General features: G+C 48.5%; 5 protein-coding genes across 5 annotated transcripts; 3 read left to right on the top strand and 2 right to left on the bottom strand.

The window, feature by feature from the left end:
- Nucleotides 1-366: 366 nt before the first annotated feature.
- Nucleotides 367-4,097, top strand: LY89DRAFT_80523 (uncharacterized protein). The gene is made up of 3 exons (XM_018223423.1): nucleotides 367-663; nucleotides 927-3,875; nucleotides 3,935-4,097. The coding sequence occupies exons 1-3, from the start codon at nucleotides 509-511 to the stop codon at nucleotides 3,945-3,947; spliced, it is 3,117 nt and encodes a 1,038-aa protein (XP_018070702.1). The 5' UTR covers nucleotides 367-508; the 3' UTR covers nucleotides 3,948-4,097.
- Nucleotides 4,098-4,504: 407 nt separating this feature from the next.
- On the bottom strand, nucleotides 4,505-7,203 carry LY89DRAFT_707642 (ARM repeat-containing protein). The gene is made up of 3 exons (XM_018217622.1): nucleotides 7,114-7,203; nucleotides 6,906-7,048; nucleotides 4,505-6,801 (listed from the first exon to the last, which is right to left on the bottom strand). Exons 1-3 carry the CDS (start codon nucleotides 7,151-7,153, stop codon nucleotides 4,588-4,590), a joined length of 2,397 nt encoding a protein of 798 aa, XP_018070701.1. The 5' UTR covers nucleotides 7,154-7,203; the 3' UTR covers nucleotides 4,505-4,587.
- A 66-nt stretch (nucleotides 7,204-7,269) lies between these two features.
- On the top strand, nucleotides 7,270-8,357 carry LY89DRAFT_80342 (uncharacterized protein). The gene has a single exon (XM_018223421.1). It carries the CDS (start codon nucleotides 7,480-7,482, stop codon nucleotides 8,224-8,226), a length of 747 nt encoding a protein of 248 aa, XP_018070700.1. The 5' UTR covers nucleotides 7,270-7,479; the 3' UTR covers nucleotides 8,227-8,357.
- On the bottom strand, nucleotides 8,296-9,983 carry LY89DRAFT_80317 (kinetochore protein-like protein nuf2). Its single transcript, XM_018223420.1, has 3 exons — nucleotides 9,753-9,983; nucleotides 8,531-9,706; nucleotides 8,296-8,479 (listed from the first exon to the last, which is right to left on the bottom strand). The coding sequence occupies exons 1-3, from the start codon at nucleotides 9,846-9,848 to the stop codon at nucleotides 8,366-8,368; spliced, it is 1,386 nt and encodes a 461-aa protein (XP_018070699.1). The 5' UTR covers nucleotides 9,849-9,983; the 3' UTR covers nucleotides 8,296-8,365.
- A 2,038-nt stretch (nucleotides 9,984-12,021) lies between these two features.
- On the top strand, nucleotides 12,022-15,688 carry LY89DRAFT_586353 (uncharacterized protein; the record flags this gene model as incomplete). The annotated part of the gene is made up of 13 exons (XM_018209361.1): nucleotides 12,022-12,276; nucleotides 12,329-12,447; nucleotides 12,500-12,738; nucleotides 12,788-12,902; nucleotides 12,958-12,971; nucleotides 13,016-13,043; nucleotides 13,093-13,382; nucleotides 13,881-14,565; nucleotides 14,620-14,695; nucleotides 14,741-15,138; nucleotides 15,186-15,439; nucleotides 15,493-15,574; nucleotides 15,622-15,688. 13 exons carry the CDS (start codon nucleotides 12,022-12,024, stop codon nucleotides 15,686-15,688), a joined length of 2,622 nt encoding a protein of 873 aa, XP_018070698.1.
- Nucleotides 15,689-16,237: the final 549 nt, after the last annotated feature.

Raw genomic sequence — 16,237 nt, 5'->3', positions numbered from 1 at the left:
CTTCGCGTTTCCTTGCAAAGGCCGTAGTCCCAATGCCGTTAGAGAGAGGCTAACGCAATCAGGACTACGGCGTGCAGGATGTGGCCATCGGGAACCCAAATTATTATTGACCTTCTTGCTTCTTCGTTCATGAATTCCTTCCGCACCCGTGTTTTTATGTCGCTGCCATTCTCTTCTCAATCGCAAGACTCTACTGTATTGAACCCTTGAAGTCATTCCCTTAATAAAGATCCGGTGTTTCCCTCATTTTGCTTTCTCCTGGCTCCCGTATCATCCTGCGCTCTCACAGTACCCGTGGGTTGGTTCATACATTGGGAAAACGTTTCACGACAGCGTCCTTGCTACGACGAATCTTCCCTACAAAAGCTGAGCTGCTTCCTTTATTGTCGGTTGCGAACGCGCCTGGATTCATCGAATCGCCCTGTCGTCTTGATTCGATCTGTTTCGGGGCATGTCACGTTTCGTTGCGGCTTAGATGAACCCCTGATCTCTCATCGATCTATCGAAGATGCCGTCGATTTGGTCTCGAGAGGGACAGCCTCAGATGGGAGGTAATACAATGCACCAGGGCTCGGCACCACCTTCAGATGGACATCCGAATGTCACCTGCTTTGTCTGTAGCGGTCCGCACTTTGTGGTGAATTGCCCTAATCGCAAACCTGAGTAAGTCATACCCAACCTCGCGACTCTCTTTTTATCACCGCTTGATTCCATCCACCTTTCCTTGCACTGCCGAAATAGGCGGGCAGATTAAACCAAGCGGGTTTGTAGCACCAAACGTGCTTTTTGCAACCTCTACAATATTTCACCAGACCTCGAGGTGTAGAAAAGCACATTCATTATCATCTTATGTCTTCGACACTTCCTCCCAAACCCCCCAAAAGCATGCCTCGTAAGGGTTACAGACATCATAATAACAGAGACAGTGGTTCTGCGGCCGCCCCGGTACCGTATCAGCAGGCTGCTGCTCCAGTCCCACCGCCTCAATCCTTTGCACCGCAAAGTGGACAGACCCAGTACTCTTCGTATCCTACAGGTCAGCAGTATGGCACTCCAGCACCGCAATACCCATACGCTCAACCTCAACCATATACTGCTCCGGCTCCGGCCCCTTACCCTGTTCCTTCTCCAAATCCCCAATATGCTCGGTCCGGAGTCCAGCCAGCTACCACGTACAACCAGTACAATCAAAGCAACGGCCCTCCTCCATTTAATGGGCCCGCTTTCCAGCATCCAGCGCCCCAGTACAACACTCGAGGTCCACAACCGTATCAAGCACCGGTGAATAACTACCCATCTCAAAATAATGGTTATCATGGCTACCAATTAGCACCTAATCCTGCGCCGTATCAACCACCCCCCACGCAATGGAACAACACACCCGCTTTCTCACCTCCTTTTCACAATAACAGGCGGACCAACTCCGGCTTTCGACGAGAGTTCTCAGGCACCCCTGGCCATAATTCTCAACAGCAGCAACAACAGCCGAAACCCCGGGCTCAATCTCAACAAATGGATTACGGTTATGAAGCTGCTCACCAGACCCCACAGACCCCTTCGGCACACTCTGTCAATTCTGGTAAAAAGCTGTTCTCACATCAAGGCTCTCCACCCAACCCAGTGTCCAGCTCTGTTCCTTCTACCCCAACGAGTCACTCGAATATTCGAAAAGGCTCTGCAACCACCGGTACTGCAGCAAATGTAAAGACTGAAACAGTTACCGCCCCTGAGAAGGTCAAAGCAGCTACTGCCGCTGCTGAGCAAGAAACAGAAGAAGGTGAGGTTCGTGAAGGTGATGATGAAGAGGATCTTTTCAATTGGGACCTTGAACAGATATTCAGGGAACCTCCAGCAGCCGAGACTGTAGCTTTAGCTCAACCGTTATCGGCGGGCTACGAGTCAACTCCAGTACCTCTCGTTCAAGCATGGTCTGTGAACGTCCCTTCTATCTCGAGATATGCCAGAAAGGAGAACCTCAAGGACTTTGTTAAGAGTGTACGAGTTGCGCCACAATGGAGTTACCTTCAAGAAGATGTAGCTTTCGCGAGCGTCATCGACAATTCGCCACCGATACCTTTAGATACAATCTGGGCTTGGATGGATGTTCATCATGGTAGAACAATCCTTGTAGAAGAAGTCGAAGAGCCCGAGCCAATCTCGAGGAAGCGCTCAAGACGCGAGGGAAAGAAAGCCGAGCAAGAACATAAGCAAGAATATCTTGACCAGCCAAGCCCACTTAGCCCACTTGAGGATGCCAATGAAGAAGAGGTCGATCAGCCACCCAACAAGCGTCAAAAGAACGAGGTTAATCAAGATTTGGATGAGGTTATGAGATCACCAGGTGATAGAACCCCTATCATCAACAGAAGAGGTGGTACGCCGTGTCTCCCCACGACTGACGATGCTTGGGCCCCGCAACCGGGTGAGTGTGCTACCTCTCCAGGAGATCCTACCGAGAACCTACTTGCTTCCCTAGGTGTTTCGGGTGATCCAAAGCCTGTCTCACAAGAACCTCTGCCGCCGTATACTTCCAAGGAAGAAAACACCCATTCTCCTCGTTCGTCTCAAACGCAGACTCCAGTTGCTGCTCATCAACAATCTTTCCAAAGAACTCCTAGCAACGGCCCGGGTCCTAACACGCAGAACATGCCGCAGAACATGCCGCAGAACATGCCACAGAACATGCCTCAAAGTCAAGATCAGCCAATGGCTCCTGCATACGGCCCGCCTGCATCTTATGGAAATGGAAATGTACCAAATCCTCTTTACGGTCAAGGCCCGCCTATAAATAATGCTCAAGGTCATATACAAGGTCATTCTCAAGCCCCTCCACATTATGGCCCACCTGCGAATGTTGCTTATGGAAATGGTCCTTCTCAAAATATGCAAGGCCCTCAACAGTATGGTCATATTGCCAATCCGCCATATGTTAATGGTCCGCCAAACAACTACCAGCAAGGTCCGCCTCAAGGTCCGCCACAAGGTCCGCCGCAATGGGGCCAACAGCGAAACCCTTCGTTCGGTGCTGCTCCTCAATACCCTCCCCCTCAACAGTATCCGCAGTATGCGCAACCGCAACCTGCACCATACAGCAATGCTGGATATGGACCACTTGCAAACCAATATCCAACGGTAGCCCCTCCTCAATATCCTCAAGGTCCTCCGCAATACAATCAAGCTTGTCAGCCATCTTATGGACCTGGATCAGGACCGCCCATGGGAGGCCAATACGGTCCAATGACACAGACCAGTCCTACTCAATATGGAATGCCTCCTCAAAATGTCCCCTACAATGCAGCCCCCTACCCTAATCAACCTCAATATCAGAATGGCCCCGTTGCTGCTTATGGAAATGGTCCTCAAAATGGTTCCCAGTATGCTGCTATGCCTCCAAACCCCAACATGCATACGAACCAGCCACCTTACGGCAACGTTCAGAATGGCTATGGACCTCCCCGTCAAGACTCAGGCTACATGAGCGCACGTGGATCGTACAGCAGTGGTTCCGGACCAAATGGACCCAACAACCAAGGTGCTTACCAAACTCCGACTCAACCTCCACAGGGTCAGCCGTTGTCTGAAGCCCCTAATCGACAGGCACCCCGTGCTCAGGAGTCTGGACTCAAAATTGAGACTAAGATAAAGACTGAAATCAAGACTGAGAGTTCGGGAAACAGCAATGAGAGTTTCGAGAGCAACGAAAATGCGGGTAGCAGTGCTGGCACAACTCTTAGTCCGACATCAGCTCAGATTCTTGAGGAGTTGGAACCTAAATCTGGCAAGGGAAAGATGACTAGGGAAAGAGCTCCTGGAGAAAGAGCTTCTCTTAAGAAAGTGAAGAAGAGACCTCAACCAGTAGTCGCTGAAGCTTACAGGTATGGATTCCCCCTTAATCACCACACATTTCATGCCACTAATACTCTTCTCGCTATAGCCGACGTTGGTGAACTCGTCTTCCTTATCCCGGCTCCTTTACTCGACCTTTCCGTTCCTTACAGCTCATGGAATTCCAAGGCGAACGGCACATTAGTTTTGCAGTCTAGCCTTCTGGTTCTGGAACAACCTCTAGTCTTGGGTTATATTCGCGTTTTGTACAACCATGCATAAGAATTCACACGGAAACGGTGCAAAGGGCTTCCAGCCCGTTCTGCATACTCTTCCGTCCGAGGCTGCTTTGGCGTTTGTGCTTCGTCTCGGGCGCTGTTTGTTGTTATTGTAAATCTATTATTTGCTTTTCCTGCGATCAATGTTGCTTCCTTCGAGAGCTAGACTGGAGCATGCGGTCAGCTTCTCATACCAGGCGTTTATTCCATTTTTGCGGCCGCAGGGTTGCACCACAAAATGGTTGACTTCAATTTGTTTACGGGCGAATGCAAATAGTAGAACGAGCCAAGCTCGACGCAAGCAGATGGCGCATAGTCTAATGCCAAAAGCTTCTCATAAATTATGACTTTGTAGGGATGTTGTGGTGACTAAACGTTTGTGTTCAGTGCACTGCCGTATTCTTAAATGCCTCCTAGTCTGGGCTTTATGATTGATATTTTGACTTCTAACGCGGAGCAGTTTCGTCGCCTTATGTATTACCTATCATTTGACAAGTCTATTGTGCTCATCTTCGTCGTCTTCGCTGCTTTCTTCGTCTTCTGATGCCTCCTCGCTGGATTCTTCCTCTTCCGTCTCTTCTTCGCTTTCATCCTCACTTTCGTCTGCCGCGTTTTCTCCTTCCGCGAGCCAGTCATCAAGTGTTTTCTCCTTGGCACCTCCACCACTAAAGCCATTAGTCGACGATGGCGATGTCCCTAACCTCGAACTCGAATCTCTAACAGCACTATCTAGACGCTCCCCGGCCGGTACGAGTCTGCTTGAATCGTATTCAGACTTGGTCGTATCTACTTCACGCAACGAAGGATCAGGTTCATTCCCAGCCTCTACCCAGTCTGGCAGTGCTTCGTAGCCTCTCAATCCATGCAGTCCACCCGTTTCGCCAACAACAAGACTAGCCGAACCAAGGGTGAACCCGGTCCGGCTTTCAGATGGGCTGGGCGTATGCGGGACAGGTTTGGGAGCGAGCAGCATGAGACTTGCTAATTGAGTAGAAGATGGCACTCCTAGGAGTGCTTTGTATAGTCTTGTTCGGTCTCGAAGATCATACGACGTGTCGTATCGTGCTAAGAGGAGGATGTAATTCCAAAGCGTGACGATTGGGTGTTCAGCCTCTGTTTGCTGTTGCGGTGCATACGTAGACTCTGATTTCTCATCAAATTCGGCAAAGCCTTCGTTGCCGATGGCTGGTGAGTAGTCGTGGGAAGGTGGCGGTGAGGTAGGTTTCGTGGATTCTACTGGTGGTTCGCGATTGAGATGATGAAGGTACACTTTTGCCGCCAGCAAAACAATTTGCAATTTGGCTGGCTCTGCTTCGTCTGCAAAGCCCTTGGCAAGAATTCTAAGGACATCTGCAGCTATGTTATTCTCGCCATCGATGCCAGCAAACTCTCCTACAAGCCAAATGATCGATGCTCTTGCTCGGGGGTTCGTGGCGGTATCGAGGTTCTTGGCTAGGCGTACCACGGTGTTGGTATGCGATCCCGGATCTTGCTGGATCAGATGTCTGATGACAGTCAATGATTCAGCCACAAGATTTCCATCTAAGCTGGTGATTTGTTTCAGCAGGAGTCGAAGACATCGTGCTGATGTTCTAGTATCACTCTGTGCACATCTTCCGATAGCACGGACTGATTCTCGAACGAGTTCTCTGTCAGAACCTTGTGAAAAATGTTCGAGCTCATTCAAGATGAGACTCTTCAGGTAAGCATCAGCGTGTGGAAATATAAGTGTAAGCAGTTCTAGTTTTAGCTCCCAGACTTGTGGTGGATCTGTAGCATGAACCAAGAAATAAGATGCATATTTGACAAAAGCTTCTGGCCTTGTGAGACAAACAGAGACAATGTTGTATAATGCGATGTGCTGAATATCTTGTGGTCCTCGTATCAGAGCTATCAAGGGTCCAATTGAGGCATTGATGTATTCTTGAGTGCCGACGCTGACATAGCATCGAGTGACAGCGACCACAACTGCTGAGTTCCGGCTCTGAAGGAGAGGTTTGATGCTTTTGAGGAGCAGTTCGAGGTCCGGATCAAGGATCTCAACCATCTCCCCAGCATCTTCTTCCTCGTCCTTCTCGTCTCCGTAGAAGTCCTTAGCGCCATTACTTTTCTTCAACTTCCTTGTTCTTCTAGGAAAGCATTTCCTGGCATATATCGTCATAAGCCTCATGGTTTCCAACTGACTCCATTCATCCATATCGACTAGCTTCTTGACCAGTCCCCGATAATGCTTGTGGATGAGGTCTATTCTCTCTGGACATATCTCCATGAACGCCTTGACCGCCGCTCCAGCCACGTAGTACTGCTTGTCCCCCAACAATGCCGAAAGATACTCTAGTAGTTGAGGAAGCGTATTCGGATCCAGTCTGTAGCACTTTGGTATTGCCAGCGCAGCAGCTTTCCTAACGTACGGACTCATATCTCCTAGACCTTTCTTAATTGCCAACGACACAATCTGACTAATGACAGGTACCCGTATTCCAGACATAGTTTTGAGCGCCAGGGCTCGGACCTGAGGGTTGCCATCCGATAGTGACTTCTGGATCGTGTTTATAGAGAGGAGCGCGAGGTCTGGTTCTTGTTCGGCGTGGTTGATGAGGTAGATGTAGACCAGTTTCTTAATTTCGATATTGGGAGATGCTACGTTCTTGACGACAGATGAGAAAAATGGAAGGCATGGTTGGGATCGGTACATCATCTAGACATATTAGCACAGCTCTATCCTTTCTAGCAAGTCTCAAGTCGAAGATGTGAGGTTGTCGCGTGCTATTGAAATTGCTTCTGGTACCACGGTATACGTACAGAGATGACCTTCCTCAACCCTTCTAATACCTCTCTGTCATTCCGGCTGTCCAGTAGCTTCTTGATTTGAGCTGCTGGTAAAGCTTTCGGGGTGCTTCGTGAGCTCCGTGCAGACTGGGCGGCATCGAGTGTCAGTTCTCGTGCTGCAGTGGCGGTCAGCGTTCACTCATTGCGACTGCACGTTGCAGACGGAGTATGAAGTACATACCACTCTCCAGCAAGCTGGATATTCTAGATATCGACTCCATCAATAATCATGGACGTGGAGAGGCGCATCGTAGGTGACAGCTTGGTGGTGGGGCTAGTATGTTGTAAGCGACGACTTTTCGAGCTGGCGGAGAGCTTGCTTCTTTCGAGGTTTAACCACGAGATGAAAGACCTCACAACTGTCGAACATTGACCTCGAACACAGAATGCTTTCTATTACGATGCTACGATACATCAGTTTGATATCAATTAATATACAGCACTAATTCTAGACGCGCAAACCACTACTCCAGCATCAGCGATTTCGAAATCTACCCCTCCAAATCATCATCAATGTCCGAATGCTTCTCGACAATCAACCACAAACATGCCTCCACCACCTCTAGCTCTATCGCCGGCGCTCCCATCCGAACTCCTTACCTATGTCCTCACTCACCAGATCTACCCAACGACCCTCCTAATCTGCCAACCACGCAACGTCTTCCTAACATCTCTCCTCTCTTCGATCCCACAACCTATTCAACGCCAACCACCACCTCCAGAGACTCATCTTCCTGATCCCGAAGATGAAGACCCACCCCCTCGACATCCACTCCTCATCCCTACACTCCATCAAATCGCCACTTCTCGAAGCGTCAATGTAGTCTTCATACCCACTGTCTCCCATCTGCGAGCTTACCTATCCGTGTTTCCTCCGCCGACAGAGAATGCCAGCCCACCAGAACCGAAGCTCGACAAGCCGGGTAAGGAAGTGCCGTTGTTAGTTGTGTATGGACTTGTAGATTTACATCGAGATACGAGTGAGTGGAGCGCGCAGGGGTTTGGGAATAGTGTTGCGAGTTTAGTGGAAGCTGGGAGGAGGGGCGACAGAAAAATTGTTGTCATCGAGGAGAAGAAAGAGGAAGACAGCAGTTATGTTGTAGAAGGAGAAGAGGTTGAGCGGAAACCTGGATGGAAGGTATGGGATGAAAGAGTGCCGATGTTAAATGGGAATATAAGACGAGCTGGGTTCGAGAGCGAGGAGTCGGCGTGGAGTGGAAGGACGATTGAGATTGGGAGGATATATGCTAGGTGGTTCAGGTTTGGTAGAGGAGATTGGGACCTTGAGGAGTGATTGATGTTGCTCGAATCATGTCTGGCATTGTGAAGGTCATTATCATTGCTATCTCAACAGGTATACCCAACGCCATTTCCTCCCTCCACGATAGTTTCCCAGAGCTCGGACACAGCAACAATTATAAACATAAAACAGCTCAAATGCATTGCTCCATCTCTGTGATGTACAACTTGATGTGCGAGTCCATCTTCATGAACTCATCATGTGCACTGTGAACCTCATTCTCGATGTTCTCCTTCAGGTCGGCCATCTAGGAATGTTAGCAAAATTCCCAGAGTTCTAGTAGAATCGAATAGTATACCTTCTTCTCCGTCTGCTCTATTCTCACTCTCCTCCTCTCCATCTCCTTGTCCTTCTCCCTCCTCTCCTCTGTCAGCTTCCTGTGCACAGCGCGAAGCTCCTCCATTCTCTCCTTCGCACTCATAGCCTTCTCCTTACTACCGTCCCGCAGCTTCTCAGTTCTCTCAAGCCACTTAGACAACTGTCGCTGAAGAAGGCCTTCTGTCCGCTCAACTTCTCGCACGTTGTTACCCCGCTCTCCGAGTGCGTCTCTTTGCTTGCCGATTCTGACATTCTCATCCTCTTCTTTAGCCAGCTCTGCTGAGATCTCGTCCAATAATTTTATACAAGAAGCAACATCGGAAGATACCACCGAGAATGTATCTGTTGATGTCTGCAGACCTCTTGCTCGTCGGTCGAGGGTATCAATTTGTGTCTTCTCGGCATTCAATGCGTTGCTTAGGTCCGTCAAAGATGCCTGGAGAGCTGCAGGTGATTGTAGAACATATGGGCGAAGCTTAGCACTCTCTTGTCTCAAGGCAATAGTCTGTGCTGTCTTGTCCTCCAAAATCGTGCCAATCTCGCTCTTCTTGGTTTTCACGTTCTCGAAGCGGCGTATAACCTTCTCTTGACTCTGTCGTAGATCTAAAAGTCGTCTCGTGAGCTCCTCGTTCCGCTTGACTTTCTCTGCGACATGTGCCTCCATCGCCTTTCGATTTCGCTTCATCTCCTCGACTCGGGCTTCCATCTCCTGGTTCTCATTATACAGTTGCTCAATCCTGACTTTAGTCGTCTCAGCCTTGTTGAAGTGTTCATCGATGACCGCTGTCTGACTCTCCCGAAATCGAACAAAGTTAATGATGTACGAGAAGATCTTGACCAGACGGTCGTGCGTTGGCTTGTACAGGTCTTGGAAAGAGAAATCCGTGATGCCGCACTCAATCAGTAGTTTCCGTAGGCTGACATAGAACCCCATGAGATTTCGCGTTTCCGAAGGTATGATTTCCATCCATTCTCCGCAGATGTCTTCCGCGGCAGCGCGCATTGCAGGATCAACAGTCTCTCGGGTCGCATTCATGAGAAGTTCCGCAAACCATTCGAAGATCATCTGGATTTGCAGCGGATTCGGCTTCTGGAGGTCTGCGACCGTGAATGGAACACCAATATCACTGATGCATCCCACAATCTCTTTGTCGGGCTGTAGCAATTAGTATGCGTTCTGCGAGCCATATTTGGAAGCTTACCAGGCGCATGAATGAGTCGCTGTCATCTTCCTTTCTTTTTGTGCGATTCTGCTGTTGCGAATTCGGAACCATGCTCATTCTAGGATTGTAAGACATCTTGCGATTTGTTCTTGTAAATTTGGAGGAATGGTTGCAGGTGAAATGGTGGTAGTGTTGTCGCAAAGTTGTTGTTTTGATTTGGTTGCGATGTCAACAACCTAAACGCGATCCGCCTCAAGCGAGAAGCGCCTTCTTTGCCACCAGCGCAGCTAAAATGATCCTGTCCGCATCAGATGAAAGTCACCACACTTCCCAAAATAGTTGCTTTAACATGGCTTTCTGAGACTTTCGCACTGTGATAGAACTGCGATGCTTTGGAATCCTGATTGATAGATTGTGGCAGTAATTTTGAAAATATTCAATATCACGTGATATTGAATTTTTCTCCTTTTACTCAAGTATATAGTTTGCTCGCTCTCCTAACAATCATCGAGTCGATTTCTATGCTGGTCATGGAACGACATTCTTGGTATCTTAGAGTCATCGTCAAAATCAGAAGTCTGAAGAGTGGTAGATGTGGCAAAAGACATTGCATGTTCGACCTTCCACTTGCAACTTCGCAACTATGTCATCTCGGAATGTCCTAGTTCAAGGATATGGAGGGTAAAGTACATTTCAGAAGATATGATGGCACAGCATGAATTTTCAAGAAACATGCAATGCCGCGCTAGGCGTAGGAATAAAACAATGCGCTGGTCTGAGCACTTGGTACAGATGATTTTCTTCATGGATTGTACAGTACTGTATGTACATCATATGTAAGACTCTGCAAGGAAGAGAAACGTTGCAGAATAGTGCAGTCAGAAGACTCGAAGACAATTTATGAGATTGTCGAACCTGGTCATCAACATACATGGCAAATCGCATTAGTGGTCCCTGCCGTATCTCGCTTCACTAAATCCTCTGTTCCGAGCCGAGGTCGACTAGCTCCATTAGCTATGATGTACAATGTGGTATTATGTCAGCGTTTCTTTGAAATCATTCTTGATATCATCACTTTGAGATTTGCAAGTATACGAATTACCTCTTTCAGAAAATGCAAGACTTGGAACAATAGCGGAGTCTTTGTCGGCCAAGGCGACAGAGCTGACCTGACAATATTTGTCAAGGTGAGAAGGGCGTCCCCGAACAGGCCATAACAACGCCACCTATTCTCCCCGCACTTGAGGACCCGCCAAAGTGAAGGCAGGGTTCCAGTAACATCGAAGAACATCGCATCGCATCGCAATCCACCGTAGTGATACTTGGACGCCGGGCAACATTTACCGCAGGGCCAGCAAATGGCTGCCACCAACGCGTCTGCTGCGTTTCTTGGACGACCCCTCCAAGCCCCTCTCTACTGTATCGACTCCACACCATCTTTTCGCCACGGCCAATGCAGAACGATGATTCGGGTCATTTAGCCCCAGGTCTGGGTCTGGACGCGTGGGAACCTTGACCTATCGATGGCTGGCCCGCGGAGAGGGTGAGAGGGTGAGATGCTCACAGACTGCTTTGTACCTGATATGCTGTTTCCGATCTGGTTGCTGCTCGCTCGCGATGATGACTACGACTTTTGAAAGTCCTGCTGCTACTGTCCGTCACGGACACTTCTCCGCCATCTGTGCTCTCGTCGCACGAGCCATCTGGATGATTCCATATCTGAGCTCCAGATCTGGTTGATCTGTCTGACGTTTCGCTCCCAGCAAACTCAAAATCAACTACAAGCACGAAAGCCCCCCAGACGCCAGACCGAATTCTCTTAGCCGGCCTTCCGAGGGACGTCATGTATAATGCTGTCCGTCGCTCAGTATGACTCCTTATTCGACCGGAAAGGGAGTGAGTTATTAATGATGAGGTCACGCTTGACTGGTTTTGCGTGGGGGGCTCTTTTTACTACTCGCATCAAGTCCGCCATTGCTGACTGCGGGGCGAAGGTTGGAAACCTTTCTCCATTTCAGGTACCTGGCAGCCAACGGGGCCTGTTTTGCGACGCCGTCTTAGTTGATTCCATAGCCTAGTCTGTCTGACCGATGCAAGTTCAAACAAAATGAGGCGCGATCCATTTTGGTCCGGCTGTTGTTCGACCGCCACTATAATACTTAGTGAATTTCCACAATTGCGATTCACTCATTATACGGGGACTACAGAGTATAGATACCCCACATCAAGCTTCATTCCTTTCCACTTCAAGACACAACTCACACCATCCGCCTTTGACTTTAATTTTGACTTGAAATTCTTCATCATCATGGCTCCTAGTGCCACACATGGCACTCTCGATTCCGCCGCAGCAAAGTCTACCCAAAAAGGAAACAAACTGGGTTGGCAGCCAGTATCATCTTCAGGGCAGAATTGCAAAGTTGATATTATTGATATCCGGCACGATGCTGTTCAAATCAATTTGAAGGAAGAAATATTCAGGTCCTTGAGACCACAGACAGGCCCCAAACAGCTTCCCACGCTTATTCTGTACGATGAGCGGGGGTTGCAATTATTTGAGCAAGTGAGTAGTAGTGAATCACGCCTCAGAACAACGAAAGACTCACAAAGGTCAGATCACGTATCTGGATGAATACTATCTCACCAATGCCGAGATAGATGTGCTCAAAAGCTCCGCTCACAAGATTGCGGAAGCCATACCAGCTGGCTCTATGGTCATTGAGCTAGGTAGTGGGTCGGTCGTTGTCAATGGATTTGGTTGAATTCTTGCAACTAACACAAAGCAGTAATTTACGGAAGGTGAGTATCTTGCTGCAGGCACTGGATGCTCTCGGCAAGGAAATTGATTATTATGCTCTGGACTTGTCTCTGAAGGAGTTGAAACGCACACTGGAACAAGTTCCTCCACTCAAATATGTGAAGTGTCATGGATTGCATGGCACATACGACGACGGTCTCGACTGGCTGAAGATGCCAGAAGCGGCCGGACGTCCAAAGTGCATTATGTCCTTGGGATCAAGCATTGGTATGTTACCATTAAAAATCTGTGTCATATATTTTGATGATGGCAACAGGCAATTTTCACGTTCACGAGGCTGCTTCCTTCTTAAAGAATTTTGCAGACATCTTGCAACCTTCAGATTCCATGCTCATTGGGCTCGATGCGACAAGTGATCCTGCGAAAGTATAGTAAGCAGACAACAATCCAATGATCTTTGATACTCTAGCTGATCAATTCATGCAGTCATGCTTACAATGGTCAGTTTCTTTCTCAAATTCCATCAACATGGCTACTAACCAAGTTCCAGATCACGAAGGAGTTACCCACAAGTACATATAGCCGTTCCTTCCTATTTGGTATTGCTAATTGGTGTCGTAGGTTTGTCCTTAATGGTCTGCTTCATGCGAACGAAATTCTGGGAGAACAGGTTTTCAACCTTGAAGACTGGAAAGTAATTGGTGAATATGCGTATGACGAACAAGGCGGTCGCCACCAAGCCTTCTATGCACCAATTCGCAACCTGAACTTCAAAGACGTGCAATTCAAGGCTGGCGAGCGTGTTAAGGTCGAACAGAGCCTGAAATACTCACTTGAAGAAGCAAACAATTTGTGGCAGACAGCTGGATTGAGAGAGGTCAATCGTTGGTCAGCCTCATCCGACGCCTACAGTGAGTAATTTTCCCGCTTATGTACTTCATCACGGTGGTAATAGTTGCGCCAAGCCTTCGAGAGGCATCTTCGATTGCATGGGGACATTATCCAATGATATTTAGAAAATTGGTGAATCGTTACTTGCTTGAGTAAAGTGTCCACAAAATAATCGACCCCTGTTTTTGCAACTATTACCCATGAGATGAAAGTATATTTACTTTTTCTTGCTGCAAGGCGCAGAACAGGGAGGTTCAAATGAGGCTCCAGTCGGCTTCACACCATCATCCCCTGGCTAAGGCGAAGATCGTCTGACCTGCTCACCCATGAAAGTGTGGGGGTACTCGGGCTTGATGCTGTGTAATGCACGGTCCACTATCCTGGCCGACGACTTGTTTTAAAAGTCTGATATGGGTCCGACTTGCATTAGATATATCTTTCAAGTCGTCAACAGCCTTACCTTTGCCCAGTTGTGGTGCACACTTATAGCGAAGGTCAGCTGACATTACGTGTACCAGGCGTTCATTTGTTAACAAAGAACAACATGGGCTTCAACACGGATCCTGCGGTGTATGCACGCACTGTTGTACCTACCATGGACGATTGGAAAGGGCTATGGACAGAATGGGATACTGTTACCAGTAGGATGATTCCCGAAACAGAAATGCACGAGAAGCCAATCAAGCTTCGAAATGCGTGCATATTCTATCTTGGACACATACCCACATTTATGGATATCCAGCTCACTAAAGCCACCAAAGAGTCACCTACCGAGCCTACCTATTATCCGCAGATCTTCGAACGTGGAATCGACCCTGACGTGGACAACCCCGAGCAATGCCACGCTCATTCCGAAGTTCCGGACGAATGGCCTCCTCTGGAGGAGATTCTTGGATACCAGGACGGGGTCAGAGAGCGAGTTCGAAAGCTCACCCTGACCAAAAACATTCCACGTCACATTGCTAGAGCGCTTTGGATAGGATTCGAGCATGAGATCATGCACCTGGAAACTCTCTTGTACATGCTGTTGCAAAGTGACAGGACTTTGCCTCCTACCAAGCACACTCCTGACTTCGGGGCTGCGGCTAAGCTCGCTGAGTCTGCTCATGTGCCCAATCAGTGGTTCCGTATTCCAGAGCAAAGAATCACCATAGGACTTGATGATCCTGAAGACAACTCAGGTCCAGAGCATCATTTTGGATGGTACGCTTTCATTCCCCTTTTTCTCCCAACTTGCTAACATGTCGGGCACCACAGGGACAATGAAAAGCCTCCAAGGACCGTAGTCGTCTCATCGTTTGAAGCTCAAGGTCGACCAATCACTAATGGAGAGGTAAGCCTGCTGGCCTCTTCCTGTTCACACTCTAATTGGAGATAGTATGCCCGTTATCTAGAACAGACTCACAATACAAAGATCCCGGCTTCCTGGGCCGAGACGATGATCAAGAGCAATGGAACTAGTAACGGCTACTCAAATGGACAGTCGAATGGATACTCGAATGGTCACACTAATGGTCATCACAGCAGCCAGGTCCCTCTCACAACATCCTATCTTGAAGGCAAATCTGTCAAGACAGTTTACGGTTTGGTTCCCCTCAAATACGCCCTTCACTGGCCTGTCTTCGCTTCATATGATGAACTCTCGGGATGCGCGGCCTGGATGGGTGGCAGAATTCCAACTTTTGAAGAAGCCCGAAGCATCTACAGTCATGCAGATGGTCTAAAGGCGAAGGAGGCTGAGCAGCACTTGGGAAAGACGGTTCCTGCTGTCAATGGGTATGGTCTGCTATGACAAGTAGACATCAAATGCTAATACTCATCAGACATCTTAGTAATGATGGTGTGGAAGAGTCGCCACCATCCCAACCTTCGCAAGATCGTGGAAGCTCGCAAGAGCTATTCACTAACCTCGAGGGGGCCAACATTGGCTTCCAAAATTGGCACCCAGTTGCTGTCTCCGGCAAAGGAGACAAGCTTGCTGGCCAAGCTGACATGGGAGGAGTGTGGGAATGGACAAGCTCGCCACTGACAAAACATGAAGGTTTTGAGCCCATGCTACTGTATCCCGCATACACAGGTATGATCAACAATAGTTTGCACCACAAATGAGAAGTATCTAACTTTGGCCAGCCGATTTCTTCGATGGCAAACACAACATTGTTCTTGGTGGCTCTTGGGCTACCCATCCCCGCATCGCTGGACGCAAGACATTGTAAGGAAATCCCCGATTCTCTCATTCATCAAAGCTTACTATGGCAGCGTCAATTGGTATCAACGCAACTATCCGTATGTCTGGGCCGGAGCTCGTCTAGTCCGCGACCTGTAAGCTACTGTATGCATCATACCTGCAGGTGACGCAACCAGTTCAACACTGGGCTTGCAGAAAAGTCTTCTTTTGGTAGCTCAACCTGCCTGCATTCTTCAAAAGCTACGAAAGGTGGTTGCGTTGAGGTTAGGAAGTCTTTTTGAGAATATTTCGCCTGAACAGGCCTCTAATGAATAATGAAGCATGGTTTTACGAAGATGCTGAGACGAATTCTCGCAGTGACGAAGCTGTCTCAAAACCAATTTAGATCCGGGAGAGTGAAAGATCGCTGTAGACCGTTTGTGAAAATGTCCGTAGCCGTCTCAATGCCAGTGGCCTTGAGGAGCGGTGTGATTAGCAAACGGAAGTACCAACCGCAGTGAAATGAGTGCCGCAGTGTTATTCAGCTGCACTTTCGAAATTTATTCCTGTTCTTTGTTGTTGCAGACTGACCTTCGCGATTTATTCGAAGCTCAATCAATATCTAAAATTCACCGTGTTGCACGTTCCGCTAGCTCCTGTTGTTTTCGTCCGATCTCCAAAATGAGGAACCGACGAAGCCCGCCAAAC

The sequence above is a fragment of the Mollisia scopiformis genome (genome assembly GCF_001500285.1).
Source record: "Mollisia scopiformis unplaced genomic scaffold LY89scaffold_13, whole genome shotgun sequence".
Classification (NCBI taxonomy): domain Eukaryota; kingdom Fungi; phylum Ascomycota; class Leotiomycetes; order Helotiales; family Mollisiaceae; genus Mollisia; species Mollisia scopiformis.
This window is presented reverse-complemented; position numbering and strand designations above follow the sequence as displayed.